Raw genomic sequence first — 18,237 nt, 5'->3', positions numbered from 1 at the left:
ACGTCACTTGTACCTTGTTTGCTATCTTTTTGTGTCTGTTTTGACTCAGACTGAAATATTGCTCACTCCTGTATGCATTACTTAACATTTAGATGCAACTGCGCCTCAGTCTCCATCACCACTGGGAATGTATTGAGCACAACGTGTACTTTGAAAAGGCTGCCTGCTGCATAGTCGAATTTGCAGCCATTGTTTTTACTCTCCGCGTTCTCACTCAAAGCGTGAAAAAAATAAGAAGAAACAGTCTTTAAAAAATTATACTATTCCGGGAGCCAGGGCACCATATTACAAATAGACATACAAGATTATCTCTGATTCAATAAACAAATCGATATAAAATTAAAGAATCAACCCTAATTTTACTGTTACCTGTCATTAATAGCATCTATATTTTGAAACATATTCAGTGTTAAACTTGAAGGGAGTATTTGTGAAATTACAATTGCAAGTGAGTTTTAACAGTTTTTATGTCAAAAAATTATTTTTTTTGAATAAGTTTTTATGCTTATTCACGGTTACAGGTTTTTAATATTATGTAACATTAGATGTGTAAATTTACAGTCTATTTTTGTAATTTGATATTTTCATGTATTTCAGAGATACGGGGGGAAATCTAGAAAATACACTGAGAAAATTACCATAAAATTGTAAAAAAAAAAAAAAAAATAAAATAAATAAATAAATCAGTGTACACTGTAAATGAAAGGAAGATTTTTCAACCAGTTTAAATGTGTTTTTTTTAAATTACAGATAATAACATGACAAAAAAGTATTAATTTACATGCCGACAGTAAAAAAAACAGGCCAAAACTAATAATGTCCACATGAAAATAATATGTATTTTTACAAATGGTAATTAGTTCCTGTACTATGTTTAACTGTAAAACTGTACAATATTACAGTATTTGAATCAGAAAAAGCACATTATTTTACATAGGTTTGCCATTATTATAACTGTTTATACAGTTTTTGAACATATTTTTTCTGGCACGCTTGCTGCCAAACTTTCAGACTATAGACTTTAATTAGACTTTTGGCACAGTGAAATTGTTCCTATTAGATATGTGATACTTTTTATGCAAAAACAGAAGCTACTTAACCTCTGACAGCTTTATGAGAAGCCAAATAACAGCCAGAGTTACTTAAATGTTTGAAGAATTCCCTGAATATGAATAATCATAATCTAAGAGAACTTTGGCAAGTTTAGATTTACTAAAAATACGATTTAGAACAGGCAAAACAAACAAAAAAACTTCGATGTAACGGTGCCCCTATTGTTTTATTTTTACCCTCTTCTCGGTGCTGGTGGGTGTCTCCCAAGTGCTTCCATCCCTGCCCACACTGCGCATGCTCCCTGCCTCCTCTCCAGCCACACGTCAAAGGGACTTGAAAGCTTGAATAAAGATGCTCAACGTCTCGGGTCGCTGGAGTCTTGTCACCGGGTGAAACCGAGTCCTACAGAGGGACGCACGCAGCGGGAACGTGCAGCTTTACCGGAACGACAGCCTCGTTTTTGGGTCTCGAGCGCGGGGGCACCGACATGGAGCTGAAGAAATCTATTTCGGACACCGAACGCGCGCTCAGGAGCTACGGAGCCGTATCGGAAACGGCGTGGACAACGGACAAAGGTGAGCCTCCAAATCTGATGAGAAATATGCAGTTATGGCGGCAGTGTGTTTCTCAGAATAATGTTTTACTCTCAGGAGACCCAGTCTGCGGAGCGGTGAAGCACTGAAATGGTTAATGTGTGACTCACAAAAGGCTTGGGATGCATCATTAGCGCTGCATCGGTGCTAAAAGGCCTGTTATGCCCCCTGCGTGCACACCAGAAGCATTACTGTGAATGAATCTGAGCCAAGAAATGTTCCTCCTGCAGAGCGCATTTTCAAACTTGTGGTCATTTGTGCAGCCTGAGCTCATCCGCCTGCAGCAGGAGCTTTGACTCATCTCTGCTCTGATCAATACATGTGTAGGATATCTGTTTCAGATTTAAAGGAATATTTGAATGTTCGTGTCAGGATTTCTGGCAGCTTGAGGGACATTTTATCTCAGATGTTACTTTCAGTGATGATTGGTGGCAGTAATTCCACATTGTGCTGGTATGACTCATGCAGAGACTTCAAAGTAGAGCAAGCTTAATAATTAGAGTTTTCTACATAATAATAGCTGCTTTCAATGCCACAGTATTACAACAGCACAAACTACATCCTCAAAAAAGGATAATAAAGCTGACCTAGCTGCTCCCTAACACTCAATTATAACCTGACAAAAAAATTACATTCAACGTTTCTCTTATGTTGTCCTATATCTATTTGATTTGCCTTGTTTCAGACTATAGGTAGCAATTATTTCTTTGCAATCGAATTGTTCTACAAAAGGTGTAAATAGCCCAGAGCCCTGTCTTCAAATTCTTTTTAGCCAATACATGACAATATATAGAACATAAAATGATATAAAACCCCAAAAAAAGCTTGTCCTCACACTGAAAGACCTGAAACGAGTTTGTTTTGTATTATTGCTTGATAAATGACAGTAACTGACTGTCTTCATTTACTGTCATTCATTGTTATCCTGCATCTATTTAATTTGTTAAAACTGACCCTTCATTTGGTCAGTAAAAGGCAGAAATACCCCAGACCCCTGTCTTCAAATTGTTGTATTTTTTATTTTATTTTTTTTACAAATAGTGGAAAATATATTCACATCAAAGTGATATAAAAACATTAAAAAAATGACTACTCCTCACATGAGAAAACTAGAAGTACAAATGTTTGATTTTGGGGGGCAGGTGGGACCGGGCAGCTGGGTCAGCAGAGTTAGACAAGAGAAATGGTTAGACAAGGCAAGGCTTTTTCAATGGTGAACTTATAGCAAAGGTGCAAGGCGAGACAACTGACTGCATGAGCAGAGTTTACTATCTGGCAGGGTGTGGAGTGTGCAGCCAGCTTTTATGGTGGAGATGATCAGCAGGTGTGCTGCACCACAGCTGTTCGGAGTTCCGTTAATGAGTGATTGGTGATGAACAACAGCTGGACAGAGCAGCTCTGCTGAGCTGCAGCAGGAAGGTGGAGAGAGGAATAGGAGGAAGGAGGGGGTGAGGGAGGATGAGGGAGGTCAGGTGGAGGCTGAAGCTGGGACAGAGGAGGGAGCCCTGACAATGACAAACTGCAGCCTCCTATTTAAGACTATAAGTAGCATTTAATTTCTTGCAATTGAATCACCATTTGGTTTCTAAAAGGTTGAAATATCCCAGATACCTGCCTTCAAGTTGTGCTTTTAAACAAAAATTGAAAACACTAGCTCATCTTTACACAGGAAGACTCGAAATAATGCAAATGTTGTTTATTTGGCATTTTTGCTCGATAAATTACAATAACTGACAATTCATTTCCTATCATGAAATTATTAGATTTCAACTTAGATTTTCAACTGTTTTCACAAACCACAGCCTCAAAACTGGCCATAAAGGTACAAACACACACAGTTTGTTTACATATATATTTTTTGCATGTTTGTATTATTTTCTTTCATTCTCAAATCTTGAGCGATGACGAGTGATAAATGACGCATGTGTTGACAGAAGCGACAAAGCGATAGCAGGTGTGATTTCAAACGTGTCCCACTTGGTTCTACGGAGGATAATTCATCACTGGAAGGAGAAAGGTGTGAAGAAACTTCCAGATTAAGCCTGAGAAGAAGGAGGGGAAAAAAATGCAGTGGATATTTTTAGACACACATTCAGTCATTGCTCTCTCTCTGACTGAGGTAAAGCAGAGCCAACACCCTGCAGGTTTATGCCCATTTATGCTTACAGCAAAGCCAAATACTGCAAGTGTTTACATTGCACTTTCTATTTTATGGTGTGTTTTTTTTTCTTTTTGGAGGGAGGTGGTCCAGCAGCAGCAGAGTGTATACAGTGTTACTGCAGGGTGTCTGTATTGGATGTCATACAGATGCTGACATTTCCCTGTAGTCAAGCCCCATGTGGCAGCTGCATCATGCACTCTCCACCCTCATTAAGTCATAATCCTGAAGTGCACCAATGAGCTGGTTTGTTTCAGTGAAACTGGGGTTAATTTGAGTTGACTAATTATGTGTGTGATAAGACTGGTAACATGAGTAGCAGAGCAGGCCTCAGACTTTGCAGTTAACCTCACCTGTCCCTGCTGAACAAGATGCTTTTAATTAGGAAGCATCCAAGCTCTTTATTCCTTGTGATGTTTTTAATGCTGAGTGCGTGTGAGCAGCTCCCTGAGATGAGAAAAAGCTGTTAGGGCATTATTGAGCTGGCACTTGCAATAGTCCAGGCGGGACTCAGTGCAGTTCGGTGTTATTGATGAAGAGCACGTGGCATTCGAGTGCGAAAAGAAAAACAAGAAACAGAAAAAAAAAGAATTTCTTGAATTTCACCTCATGCTGCAGTTTTTTATTATGAACTTTGATTTACCATCCGAGCGAGTATATTGTCAGCAGATACGTTGTGCGACGATTCAACGTCAGTGAGGCACAAACAAACCAAGCCCTCCTGTGCAGACTTCTGTCTGCTGTGGTGAGTCAGCTCCGTCCATGAAAAGTACCACAGACGCAGACTGCAGCTTGTGTTGCTGCAGGAGGGCGAAGAGCCGATCCAGCTGGTCCTCTGATGTTACCCTACAAACTGTGGGTAAATGTCGTGAGAGCTCAGGATTAAAGATGCAAATAGTTTGTTTGCTCAGGTGTGTGCAGACTGAGGATTTTGTAGTGTAGTTGTGTTCTGTTCAGAGTCAGGATGATAGGAAGAGTGATTACAGACACCAGTAACTCTTTTAATGCCCAAATGGATGAGTGTGTGTTTGCACCTGTCAGCCACAACATGAAACCCAGCTACATGATATTGTGTAGGTTCCCCTTATGCTGTCAAAACAGTTCTGACCTATCAGGGAATGGACATGGGGTGCTGGGGAATGCTGTTGCCATGGAGGGGGGTACTTGGTCTGCAACAACGGTTAGGTGGGTGATACGAACATTCAGATGAATGCCAGGACCCAAGATTTCCCAGCAGAATATTGCATTATAAAATAATTATTAGTTATTCACTTTACCTGTCAGTGGTTTTAATGTTGTGACAGATTGGGTAGATACTGTAAAGTTCATTCTGGAAAATTTAACCTGTAAACCATGTAAATTTATGTCTTTCAAAGTCCACACACTCAGTTTGTAACACGGGCTTTCTATTCTGAGGAGGAAACCAGGACATCATTGCACTGAACACTTAACTCCCACAGTTCCATGCTAATGGAACACATTTTTATTGGCTAATTAGGATCTGTTGTCACCAGCTGTCTGTATAGCTGTTGCAGCGGTCATTGCATTGATCAGTGTAATAATTGGTTGGTCAGTGTAGTAAGTGTTTTGTGGCTGCAGTGTCTCTGTTATCGGGAGGAGTGTAAGATCAGTGCTGGTGTCAAGGTAATTTCTTCTCCACCACAACACCAACAATGTTCTTACACGGAAAATGGTCTCAGAGTGCCTGGTGTATAGTTCTGGGAATAGTCAAAGAGATTATGTTCTGTGTTCTTTCCTAAACAAATTTCCATTACCGCCATGGAAACCGTCACATAAGATGTGAAGGAAAGTTCATAAGGACATAGAAATAAAATAACCATGGTGGTAAAGGAATCTGACGACACTTGTTGACATGGGTTTGCTGTAGACGGTGCCTCGCCTTACATGCTGCTGCTGCTGGGAATTGTGCAACAGTATTATCTTATTTACTTTTGTAAAGGACCGACCACTGCACCCTGCATACTAAAAGAGATAAGAAAGGAAACACTGAAGCACCTATACGGTTGTTGCTGAATGTACTTTCCTTTTGCTTCCGAAGGTTGCTAACTAGAATCTTTACTGATACTGGGTTCTGGGGGCGATACCAATTTTTAGATATTGATATATTGGCCCATAAAATGCAACATTAGGCAAGTAGGATGCTCTGTTTAGTATTTATTATCTTTCCAGCAAGACATTTCACAAACTAGTTAGCAACATGCAGTGAAGACACCACTTGTCTCCACACCACTATCTGCTATCTGCTCAGCTGAACTCCGCTACATGTGCTACAGACAGTGCTTGTAAACAATGGAGCGCACTCTGCTGGACAAACTGTGTGATGACACCATTTCAAAATTAGCACAAGCATCGTTTCCTGCATCATGTTCCGTTAAGTTTTCATGTCGACACATATTGGACGGTATATATGCAAATACTAGTATATTCAAGACAGACCAATATTGGTCAATTTTACTGGCCAACAAATACATCGATGGGGCTCTGATTCTAGTAATAGTCAGCCTTGATGAGGTCGAATTCTCTAAATGCTACAAAAGGTGCTTCAATGTCTCTATTCTGACCTCCTTTAGCACAGAAAACACCGAACCATCTTTTACAGAAAGAAAGGAGATAATTTTGTCCCACAATTCCAACATTCAAAGAAATGCACCTTCCACAGCAGACCCAATAACATCTGCCATCACATGGTTACGCACCTGAGTGTAAATATATTCTTTTTGCACCACAGCTGTCTTTTCCTGCGTCCTCATGTAATCTCCTTCACGTCTTTCCTTGACTTCATGACCTTTTCCATCAACGTTACAGAAAAGTTTTTAAGGAAATACCTTCATTAACATTTCGAGAATTCAACAAGTTCCTTTCATGGCTGCTGCTTAGATACTGTTGGGTCATTTCACTCAGTTGGAAACCTTTGCCTAAAAAGACTATTCATCCAAAACTCAGTGACTGGAACATTTCAGGGCAAAGCAGTCATTCGCGCCTTCAGTCTTTAAACTTCAAATCACCTCTCTCAATTACACATGCTGCTTTCTTTCCAAATATCATGTTCTTGGCTGCTGTGAGATGACACGTCATATGGTGTTGAGGTGAGACGTGGGTTTGCCAAGAAGCTGATACCATGAAAAAGTTTTCAAGGACTAACAGGCCAAAATTAACAACTCATGGATGCATTTGTCACATGAAATTCACTAAAGGAAAGCAAATATAGAGTTAAGATCTCAAATAAGATGCGGGCGATGCACCACTGGAATCTATAATTTGACCTTTAATGTGTGGAGAGTGTTCTCTGTAATCTAAACCAGCAAATAGGCTTCAAACACTGAAGCAACGTCAAATAAAGTTTGGTAACCGACAATGCAGAGCTGTCCTTGTAGCTGCGTGTTCCTCTTGCTTGTCAGGTCTTCGGTTTCTTTCCTGTCTTTTTATTGCTCCTTTTTACATTGCTTTTACTCTGTTTTTCTTCAGGCCACTCAGATGTGTCCATGGCAGAGAGCACCATGTCTCCAGAGGAAATTGAAGTGGAGATGGCTCGTATCCAGCGCCTGCGGGAGGTCCTGGTGCGCCGAGAGTCAGAACTGCGTTTTATGTAGGTGTCGTCTGTGTTTTTGTGACACAAAACGTAACAGAGTGTGACAATGACGCGATCAATACAGTGTCATAACAATTTCTGTTGCTGGCCCTGAGTGGATAATGAGCTTTGCCTTGTTGCCATGACACATGGCACAAGCCTTGACTCTGTTGTGACGCACTGCAAAGGGATTTAAGTGTTATTTCCTTGAGACAAACAGTACGTTGGCTGTTTGAAAAACTGGCTGTTACAGAGAGAAGTTTCCCATTTGTCCATTGATTTTTCAGAGGGCTGGACTTGCCAATGATGAACTCATTGACTCTCCAGCAACATTAGCTTCAGAGGCTATGGATCAGTGTTTGGGATGAGACATTGTGGAAACCTCTTAGAAATGTTCTGTCTTTGCTTTTTCTGCAGCAGGACAATATGGATATTGATACAAAGGACCAAATACTGGATTTAATATTGTGGCAGTTCATTTTGCCAAGTAATAATCCAGTGCAATAGTTCAAAGTAGACTAGAGCTCCAAAAATCCTCTAATCCTCTGCTTATTTTTCTTCTTTTTTGTTATAATATGAAGCAGAAATTTTGTTGTTGTTGTGGTTGTTTTTTACATATTCTATATTTTTTCGCTGCAATATAAAGTCCTGTGCTTCTGTGGAAAAGGGAGAAACATGGCTAGAAATAGAGAAACTCAAACATCTCTTCTGCACAGTGTAACAAAATTACAAAAATCATAATAGAAAAATACTGAAAAACAACATTTTTCCAAGTACTCACAGCTGTTACCAATACTGGCAAAATGGTGACTCTATATACTGTAGATATTTTCTTACTTACATTTTAAATTTTTTGCTATATTTGTTTCCTATATGTTTTGTGTTTCTAGTTTATTTTCGGCCGATTTTGAAGTGTGACAGAGAGAATATTGTGACCAAATATCAAGATTTTAAGCTTATAATTAGTTAAGTTTCCCAAGAGAACAATTCATCACGAATGAGGAGTTCAAGGGATGTCAGAAAGTAAAAATGGGATAATCCTTCCAGTTTTTTCAGTTTTAGTTTTTGATAAATGATGCCGTTTTGGCAGTTTAAAAAAATACAACGTCTTTTAAACCAGTTCTCAGGTCCTGGGGTTCAGCAGTTGAAAGGACCACCTTGTATCCCCTCAGCTTTATCACTGATTCCTTAGAGTCTTGTGGGTTGTAGGGTGAAGCTTCGCCAACACCTTGGGTTCTTGGTCGTGTTCCTGGAGTAATTCCTGAGCAGTTTTTACAGGGTAGCAGGTTGGGTTATCCTACTGGAGCTGGCTGTTGCCATTTGGGGGTGTGCTTGAGCTGCTGCACTGTTTAGGTGGGTAGTACATATCAAAGTAACATCCACATGAATGCAAGAAAGTTTTCCCAGCAGAATATTGTATCTTAGCAATCTGATCAACTTCACTGGTCAGTAGTTTTCATTGATGTTTAGCTGTAGCACCTTTTTAAACTCATTTGAAAACAGAAATATTCCTTTCCAGCTGTAAATTTCTGTATATATTGAGTTATATTTAATTTTATTACTACTAATTTTTTCCTCCCTGTTCCTCTTTCTATAGTTTCTTTATTTTTTATTATTCTCTTCCATATTCCTAGGGTGACACCAACAGCCGAAACCAAATTCCTCGTATGTTGTGTACGTACTTGGCCATTAAAGCTAATTCTGATTCTGAAATACAAAGCGCTGTTTATTTCCTATGTTGAAAGAGTTTTACATTGTCTCACAACTGTGACATAAAGAACTGAACAGTGTACTCTGTGGGTCATTACAGCTGTAACTTCTGTTGTGCGATGCTTGAGGTGTCCGTTGAAGCCGATACACATCTTAAGGAGCTCACTCGGTTAATAACGTTAGTTCACACGTGAAAGGCTTCATTAGGCCGCCACGCTGCTTTACTGCTTACGTCTCTGCTTGACTCACATTAACACATGTATGTACACACAAGTCAGCAGATGGAGTGTCAGAGTGCAGAAGCTGCTGGAATCCACAGATAGCATTCAGAGAGCAAAACACAAGGCAGAAGAGGGAGAAAAATGGAGGGAGGAGTGTATAGGGGGAGAAAGAAAAAGGAGGGAGGTGTAAAACAGCAACAGGGATAAACGCAGGGAGAGGAGGAGGCTGTGGATGAATCATCGGCCCGATCTATCACAAGGAGAATTAAATCTGTGGTTAGCTGTCGCTGCTCCACAGACACACAGAGAGAGGCAGGGATTCAGGGGGGGAGAGGGGGAAACGTTGAGGTCCCCGAGGGTGACAAGTCAGGGCTGCAGGAGGCTCGGAGACCAACGAGCTGGATTGATTTTTTTGCATGTTTTCCATCTGCAGATGTGTGATGGAGGCCTGAGGCTGTGAAATCTTAATGACAAGTACAAGAGCGGAGTTTAGTTCAGCTGCACTGGACAGGGAGTGACTAATAGAGATTAATGCTAAAGCAAGTTGTCCTTAAAATAATAAGCAGAATGGAAAAAAATAACTAACAGCAATTTTTGATTGTAGTTGAATTTCTTCACAATACTGAATTCAGTCTGATATGTCTGTGAGCTGAATATGTTTAGTTTTCAACTGTTGGTTTGACAAACAGAAGCGATTTGAAGATCTTGAACTCATGGAAATTGTGATGGATGTTTTTGTGTACCCTAAATGGCATAATGTCTGGCTCAGAAATTGGTAGTTTTAGCAGAAAACAAAGGAAGAAGTTGCAAAAGCCAAAGCTAAAATAGTACTGAATGACATATTAGAAATCCTTCCAACAGAATTTTCAGCAAGATTTATTAGATAATATACAGTTCATGCTACCAAAACAGCTCTGAAAACCAGTCCTTGTTGTGTTTCTTGAGCCATTCTTGAATAGTTTTCATACTGAAGAGCACTAAAAATGTTTAAATGTCAAAGAAACATCCACATGAGTGGCAGGATTTAAGGTTTTTCAGCAGAGCACAGCACTGTAACAATCACTTCAGCTGCCAGTGGTTTTAATGTTGTGGCTGATCTGTGTACGTCTGCGTAACATCATTCCAGTCAGATAAACATCCAACATGGAAGCGGAGCAGCTAATAATATCAGTTCTTCTATAATCTGATGAAAGACAGTAATTTGCTGTTCTTTGTCTCTTTTTCTAGGATGGATGACATTCAGCTCTGCAAAGACATCATGAGTTTAAAGCAGGAGCTCAGACAGATTGTCGCAGTACCAGGTACAGTTCACACACATTCATTCTGCCTTTTCCAACGACTGTCCTGAAGCATTTCAGAAAATAAAAAAATCTGAATTCATCATGTTGCATACAGAACGGTCCATTCTCGACCAAAAATAGCATTTTTGGCAGAAAGTGCTTGTTTGCAGCTCACCAGAGTCCCATAACCTCTGCAAGCATCACGCTGATTTATAGGAAGTGTCGCTACGCTAAACTACGCAGGATTGATTGTGAGTCTCAGGGACATGGAGAGATAATCATACATACATAAACACCCATGCATCATCCCTGTGAAGGCAACATGAGCTGTGGGACACATTCCAGGCGAAGTGTCAAAAAATTAATTTCAGTAAACGGTCATAATTAAAGCCTGAATGTTTTTTTTTTCTGCTGCAGCATACAGAATCAAATACTAGCGAAACTCCACAGTCACTTGTGTCACAGTCAGTGTTGCCTCTTTCTGAAATGCAGTGAGAAGTGCTTTGCTGACGTCAGCTGTATCGCACACAGTAGCACATGCATGAAGCTGTGTGTGCAGAGACCCTGACAACCTCAAAGAGACGCACATCGTGTGTCAGTGTGTGCAGGAGGGGTGGTGTCGTGTTCAAGGACGCACAAACAGCAGCACCAGTGACCTGTCAAACACTGGGCGGATTTTTAACCACTTCACAACATAGCGGTGTGGACAAAATGACAGGAACATCTGGCAACTCCATGATGCAATTCAGAATAAATGCACTGTAAAAATGCTGGTGTTGCAAAGTTAATTTTTTGTATTAAAGTTGTAAGAACTTTAAACAGTTTACATGTTTTAATCACTCACCAACTATTAACCATAACTAAACCATAAAAAAATGAAACCTTGCACAACTGCCTTGGTTGCCAGTAACAGCCAATGGAGGGGTTTCTATGTGAAAAGTTCGAGTCAAATTTTGGGGGAATGCGAAAGATGTGTCGTTCATGGTCGCTGCCTTAGTGCCCCCTTTCTGCCCCCCTACAGCACCAACAATGTGCAGCACCAGCTCATGTTACCTTAGAAATGGAGTCTGCTCTTAGCACACCATGAACTCCAACACAAACTCCACGTAAGCACAAAAAACAAAAAATGTTTTGTTTAGTTAAACCTGTCTGGCCAAATGAGACTGACGTAGGGGAATACTAGGGTCAGCATTAGCAGGGTATTCAATTCATGGAGGGACAAAGGAGTTTTTTAAAATATAGTCTCTCATCAGACTAATCTCCACACTTCACCTCAGTGCTGTGCTGGACAGTCAAATATAGTCAAGGTGTAATTTTAGCTATCAACATAATGTCCACCAATATTATTCAGTCTTGCTAATTAATTCATGGCTTTAAACGACTAGCAAATTGCAAAGGCTGCAGTTAAGGATATATGTTATGCAGCACATCTGATCCAGTTTTACAAATGTATGCAAACCTGTGTGGCTGAAATGATGTTGATCTGAAGGTGGATGTTCATCAATGAAGAGATGACACAGGTAGATCAAATTAAGAGTACATTTAATACGGACGAGCCCGTGATTCAAGCATCATGCGGTGAATGAATGAAGAGAGTTACAATGACTAGATCTTTATAGGTTTCAACATCTGGCATACATTAGGATACATTGCGTGAGAAGAAGAAAGAGAGAAAGAGGGAGCCAGGAGGTCCCTAGTCCCTTTAGGTTAACCCACAGGTCAACCTGTGATGAATGATGGCTAAAGTAAACGTTTCAACATATGGTTTCATTCTGTTTAACATTCTTGAGCTAAAGAAAATATATAGAAAGCACGTATCCCAGAAAAACACATACTATCAATGGCAGCCACATTTTCGATTGTATCTCATTGTAAAGCTCTATCACAAGTTTTAATGCTGTTACAAAGTTAATACTGAACTATAGCAAGAATTTTAAAAAATATGTTGAACACTGACTCAAAATCACAAGGTCTGTTCGGAAAAAAAAACGTCAGTAAGATATTTTCCCAAATTTGTTTGGTCCCAGTCTTGTGTATGTTATGTCTATAGCAGATCCTGAATATATATAAAAATGATGGACGTAGACACAGTGACATCAGCATTTTTGGAATCTGGCCATTGCTATTTAGATGTTTTGAAACCGGATGTGACAAGTGAGAGCTGGCTCTGACTGAGAACTCTAAGGCACTATGCATGTCCTTGAAAGAAGGTGGCCGATAAAACATACCCTGCTTCATCTGTTTCATTCTAAATGGGAACATAATTTACCAAACTAACACCCTGCTGTTTTGAAAGAGGCTTCAAACTGGCAATTGAGATCATAAAGTCATTAGGAAAATCTTCACCAAGGTGACAACTCAAGTGAGAAGTAGGGTCATTTTCTCATAGACTTCTATATAATATGACTTCTTCTTGCATCCATCTGCTGGCCATTAGAAAGAATGCAAATGACTTCTTCATTGGCTGGCTGCCGTAAACTTTACAGCCACAGAGAACATTTAATGTTGCAAGAGAAAGCCCTAACTTTTTGCTACTGTGGTAATTTATGACGTCCGGATTTGCTGGATTTGATTCAGGGTTGTAGCTAGGAATTAGAAAAAAACACGAGATCATGAATCCCTCGACACTAAAAAAGAAAATGAAGATAAAGTAATCCTATCTACTTTTTTCTGAACAGTTGTGGCATTAATAGGATAATAAAAAAATACTAAAAGTGTATTTCTTATTTCCTCTTGGTTTCCCTCAGAGAAAGAAAAGAACAAGAAGCACAGGCAGCGGGAAGAGGAGCTGATCCTGAAGATCCATAAACTGGTGCAGAAGAGGGATTTCCTGGTCGATGATGCTGAGGTGGAGAGATTAAGGTACGGCCTCCCGCCTATCGAGCTCAGTTAATATCCGGGAGCCAAATGTCTTTTTGTTTACTTAGACGCTGCTGGGCAGAAGTGCAGCTGCTGTATATTCCTTCATTAAACAGGACGCTTGAGAAGCTGTGGGAAGGCGACTCGAGCGTAAATGTGTAGAGCAAATGTGAGCAAATGAGAATGCCGAGGACGGCGTCTCTTCATCATCACGGCTCTGCCTCCAGTGTGGGAGGAGGCTGAGTGATGGTCGAGGCTCTGCATTGTCATTTTCCTCCTCTGCTCCCACTGATAACCCGCAGAGTGTGACACGGAGAGAACTTTCACACAGACACGACGAGAGTTTTAAATCACTGCATGAACAAATTTATGTGCAGTTGAAAAGACTGATATCGGAAGAGTGCTATCAGGTTCTCTCTGTGTTATTTTAACCCTGTGAAACCCCAAAACCCACCAGTGGGTTTGAAAGGCATGTTATCTTTTAATAAAGTCCAAAATTACACCACTTATTAGAACAAAAACCTTAAAAACAGAAACAATTACCAGTTTTGTCTTGAATGGCTCCTGTGTGCCTTCAATCCCACAAACTTAAGTCAAACTATATTCACTTTAATCAATGTCTCATTGAAAAATGTCCCCGAAATAAACCATTTGCACGAACCAGAGCCTGTGAAAAACATAAAACTCTTTCCTCTCCAGTGCAATCATGAAGGCATGAGACCAACAGCGACACAGCCTGGTTGAACTGCAGGTTGTGTTTACGTAGATAGTAGATTGGAGACAAGTTTGGAAACAAATATCACATGTAAATAGTAAAATATGTATAGCACTGAGAGTTACTATTTTTTTCCAGTGTTGGTAATGCCTCTCCATGTTGTTCCAATTTTAAGTTTCTTTTTTCCCAGTTAATTCAGATATTGATAATTCCAAAATACCTGCTTAATTCAGAGTGTTTTGAAGCTTGAAGTAACTCTCCTTAATTAAAATTTCATCTAATTTAAAGTCATTTGCTATTCCATTAGGACATTAAATTAATGAGATCTTACTGTGTTTTTAGATTTCATCTGTTGCCTGAATGAAATGGTAAAAATGTATGAAACAATGTTAATTTTATTTTCTTTTTTAAAAAATTGGACAAAAGAGTCTTTTCAATATGAATGACTGGTGTATATGTAGTGGAAAGTACAATATCTCCCTGTGAAATGTCTTGGAGTGGAATTATAAAGTAGCATAAAATGGAAATACATAAAAAAACGCAACTCATAATTGTACTCAAGGACAGCACTAGATGGATCTTCCACCACTGGTCGTTGAACATTCATGAAGATGAGGTGATGAGGGGGAGTCAGAGAAGACAGAAAGAGAATCGAAAAGCACAGTGTCGTCAAAGTTGCAAATGAATTCAGTGTGTGTGAAAGCAGAGGTGATAAAGAATAAAACAGAGCGGCAGAAATAGCACATATGAACCCATACTGGGAACTAGACAGAACGTGAGGGAACAGAACTTCCTTAATAATAATTCACAAGCAAAATATGTTCCATTAGTGTGCACAGCCTGCCTAATATGTAACATCTGCTTTGAATGTTAATCACCGTTTGCACAACAGGAGTAGCAACAACACAAATCAATACATGCAACCTCAATTTACTTAGACTGCCAGAGTTAAACAGAAACCTTCCAGCTGACTGTCCAAATCTTTTTTCTTGTGCAACGGATGGAATATATTTTTTTAATTAGACAGCAGAGAAGTCCCTGAGGATGCTGCAAATATCTGCAGGAACTTTTCAGTGGCGCTAAACCACGGAGGATTTGTCTTTCAGGGAAACGGATGCTCAGCTCTGAGACTTAAAAGTAATGATAACGAGGGGGTGAAAACTGGAAGTGGGCCAGTCGGAATTGTAGCACCGCACCAGTCAGATAACCAGAGGAGCTGAATGAACTGCATCCAGACTAAGATACGACTGTTTTTGCACCTCAGGGAACAAGAGGAGGACAAAGAGATGGCCGAGTTCCTCAGGCTGAAGCTGATGCCTCTGGAGCAGAAACTCAAAGTCACACAAAGTGAGTGGGAGCTTCACTGGTCTACCTCGCTTACTGCTGCACTTCTTTCTTCTTACATACACATTCCACTGACTTACGTGCAATAATTTGTTACAATCTCATCCTTTTGTATACAGGGTTCTTGAAAATTTCATCTTGTGTATACTGTATAATGTTTTTAATATCTTATACTGCCCTTATACCTCTGTCATTTGGTGAACTTTCCCCCACTGTGGGATCAATAAAGTTCATCTTAGCTGAAAAATAACCTACAGACAGAAGAGTGTTGCTGCTTACAGGTTGTGATCTTTCTCTTTCCTCTTTCCTTTTTGTGACAAGATCCTCCAAAGTCCAAGAGACAAATCCCCGAGCCGCCTCCCAACAAACCGTTCATCACCAAATCAGGGGCGGCCATCATTAAGGACTGCTGCGGAGCCACCCAGTGTGCCATAATGTAACTGGCACAGACTTCTACATGCCGGATACACATCACATGACATGACACGACATACATCCACCCCTCCCTCTCCGTTACCCAGAGAACCTCAGTTAGCAGTGTTTGATCTTGAAACTGCTCAGGGATCAGATTTGTAGTTTGGCTGCAGGGAGCTGATCAGTATTCAAGGGAAACTCTGCAGGAAAGATATTCGTCAAGAGTGTTTATGCGTGATGCCAAGAGGAGAGATGAATACATGTCGATGTATTTAGAAGCAGGTCATTCCCTCATTCCATGATGATATGAGCAGAACTACAAGCACAATAAACTAACAGCTGAGGTTCTCTGTCTGACGAGAAAAGAATTGAAATATCTGTTTTCATCCCATCGTGTTTGACAACAGGTATTTATAATGTTACATGTCAGCTCATGAGCATCAACTGGTGAACCTCTTTCACTTTCAGGAGACCCAACACTCTGCATTTTCACTAGTTTTGCCCCAAAACTCACTAATAGTAGCCTGTAAAGAGACTTATGCAAACTGGTGTATAAATACTAGAAAGGAGCGGCAGCCTGTGGAAGCTTTTGAGCTGAGCAATATTCTTAAAACAGCAGGTTTATTGTCTGGACGTGAGGAGTTTACAGATTGAAAATGTCACCAAAAGCTCATGAATTAATTAAAAGACTCCACATTGCTACAAAGCTGGGTCATATTGGGCACAGAGTCAGTTAGGAATATTTGTGTAATACGACTGAAGTCTGAGAGTCCTCAAAGACAGTGACACAAGACGGTAAACAAAACTGCAAAAGGCAGAATTATTCATTTCTATCAAAAGGTTAACTCAGTAGGACAAAAATGGAAATATTCTGAATTAGGAGTTGATGGCTGTAGAGTTTTTAGAGTCGATACTGATATTAAATATTAGTAATCAAAGAAGTCGATAACTGATGTTTGGAAATGAAATTTGAAAATCCTGGTGTGAAAAATGCAGGAAACTTTGTTGATATAAATATAAGAGGATCTTTGGATATGTATTTCATTATTATTCCTAGCATAAAACCAATCACATAGTGTTATATTTACACAGAAATGCTCCCTTCTTATTTCTCAGTTTGTGTATTTCCTCAACTCCTCTCCTTTTTTCTTTCGGCTCCACACCAGAGATGTGAGCAAAGGAGGTGAGGAAAAAAACACAAGGAGAAAGCAGTTTATGCAACAGGAATTTAAAGAGTTTTTGTTCAGCTAAATATGATGTAAGGCACAGCTGCATCATCTGTCCATTGTTTTGTTACAACCTACTGCTGTATTTTGTGATTTTACATTTTTATTTTTTTAGTTAAAACACATGCCATGAAGTATAAGAGGTGCGTCGCACAAAAAGCAGCTACTATACAAATAGACATAGATTCTGATTTTGTGATCTACATTTGTCAGAGTAGCTGTATGTCACAACTCTTTCAACCATCACATCAAAGATTCACCTGTGCATCCTTTTACTAACTAATCAATTACTAACTTCATTGCAAATTTGTTTAAAAAAAAAAGGAGAATATTGGATCTAATGGTCTAGCTAAAAGTTCTCTCTCTCCTTAAAGCTTCAAGGTCCTTGTTTTTTTTAATACATTAAAGAAATCTGATCAAATGATTAGCCTTTAGAGGGTGTGAAAGCACGAACCTCCTAATTTAGTGTTACAGATAATAAACACAAACATAATCAGACAAAATTACCAATAAGACAACACTAAAATGCGTCTTCAGACTTTCCGTAGCACTAACTGGCCTGCCGCCTCATAGGACTCACATTTGTAGCATTTTCAGTAACCCCTTAATTTTGATGCCTGCATATGATGAACAGTTAAATCATTTGTCATCATGAAAACCTCACCACTCCCCAGTCAACACATCAACCAACTAACATCATCTAATGGGAAAACAGTGACAACATTCATAGTAATTATGGGAAATTACCAACAAACCACTTGCATCCTCTGAATTTAGTGTTGCGTTTTTAATGCTAAACACCAGGAAACAAATGCAACTCTCTTGTAAATGCCTCCAATAGACGGTGTATGTTTGAGTGTATTTAGGACATTAGTGACTCATGTCAAGCAAAGTGTTGCTCGTTGCCACTTTCTTCTGATAAACTTAGCGGTCTGTAGTTGTAGTGAATTTATGAAGGTCCATATGTTGAATTTTGAACAAATATGCAGAAAAATAAGCTGAAACTACCTGTACATATATGTTTAAATAAAGCGCATCTTTCAGGAACATAGTGTGTCGGTTGATTCTTTGAAAA

General features: G+C 39.6%; 1 protein-coding gene across 1 annotated transcript; it reads left to right on the top strand.

Moving 5' to 3' along the window:
* The first annotated feature begins 1,338 nt into the window (after positions 1-1,338).
* On the top strand, positions 1,339-18,209 carry bmerb1 (bMERB domain containing 1). Its single transcript, XM_023289409.3, has 6 exons — positions 1,339-1,628; positions 7,291-7,411; positions 10,552-10,625; positions 13,352-13,466; positions 15,443-15,525; positions 15,844-18,209. Exons 1-6 carry the CDS (start codon positions 1,541-1,543, stop codon positions 15,960-15,962), a joined length of 600 nt encoding a protein of 199 aa, XP_023145177.1. The 5' UTR covers positions 1,339-1,540; the 3' UTR covers positions 15,963-18,209.
* The last annotated feature ends 28 nt before the right edge of the window (positions 18,210-18,237 follow it).

The sequence above is a fragment of the Amphiprion ocellaris genome, chromosome 4, assembly GCF_022539595.1.
Source record: "Amphiprion ocellaris isolate individual 3 ecotype Okinawa chromosome 4, ASM2253959v1, whole genome shotgun sequence".
Classification (NCBI taxonomy): domain Eukaryota; kingdom Metazoa; phylum Chordata; class Actinopteri; family Pomacentridae; genus Amphiprion; species Amphiprion ocellaris.
The sequence above is the reverse complement of the archived record's forward strand: the minus strand, read 5'-3'. Positions and strand labels throughout refer to the sequence as shown.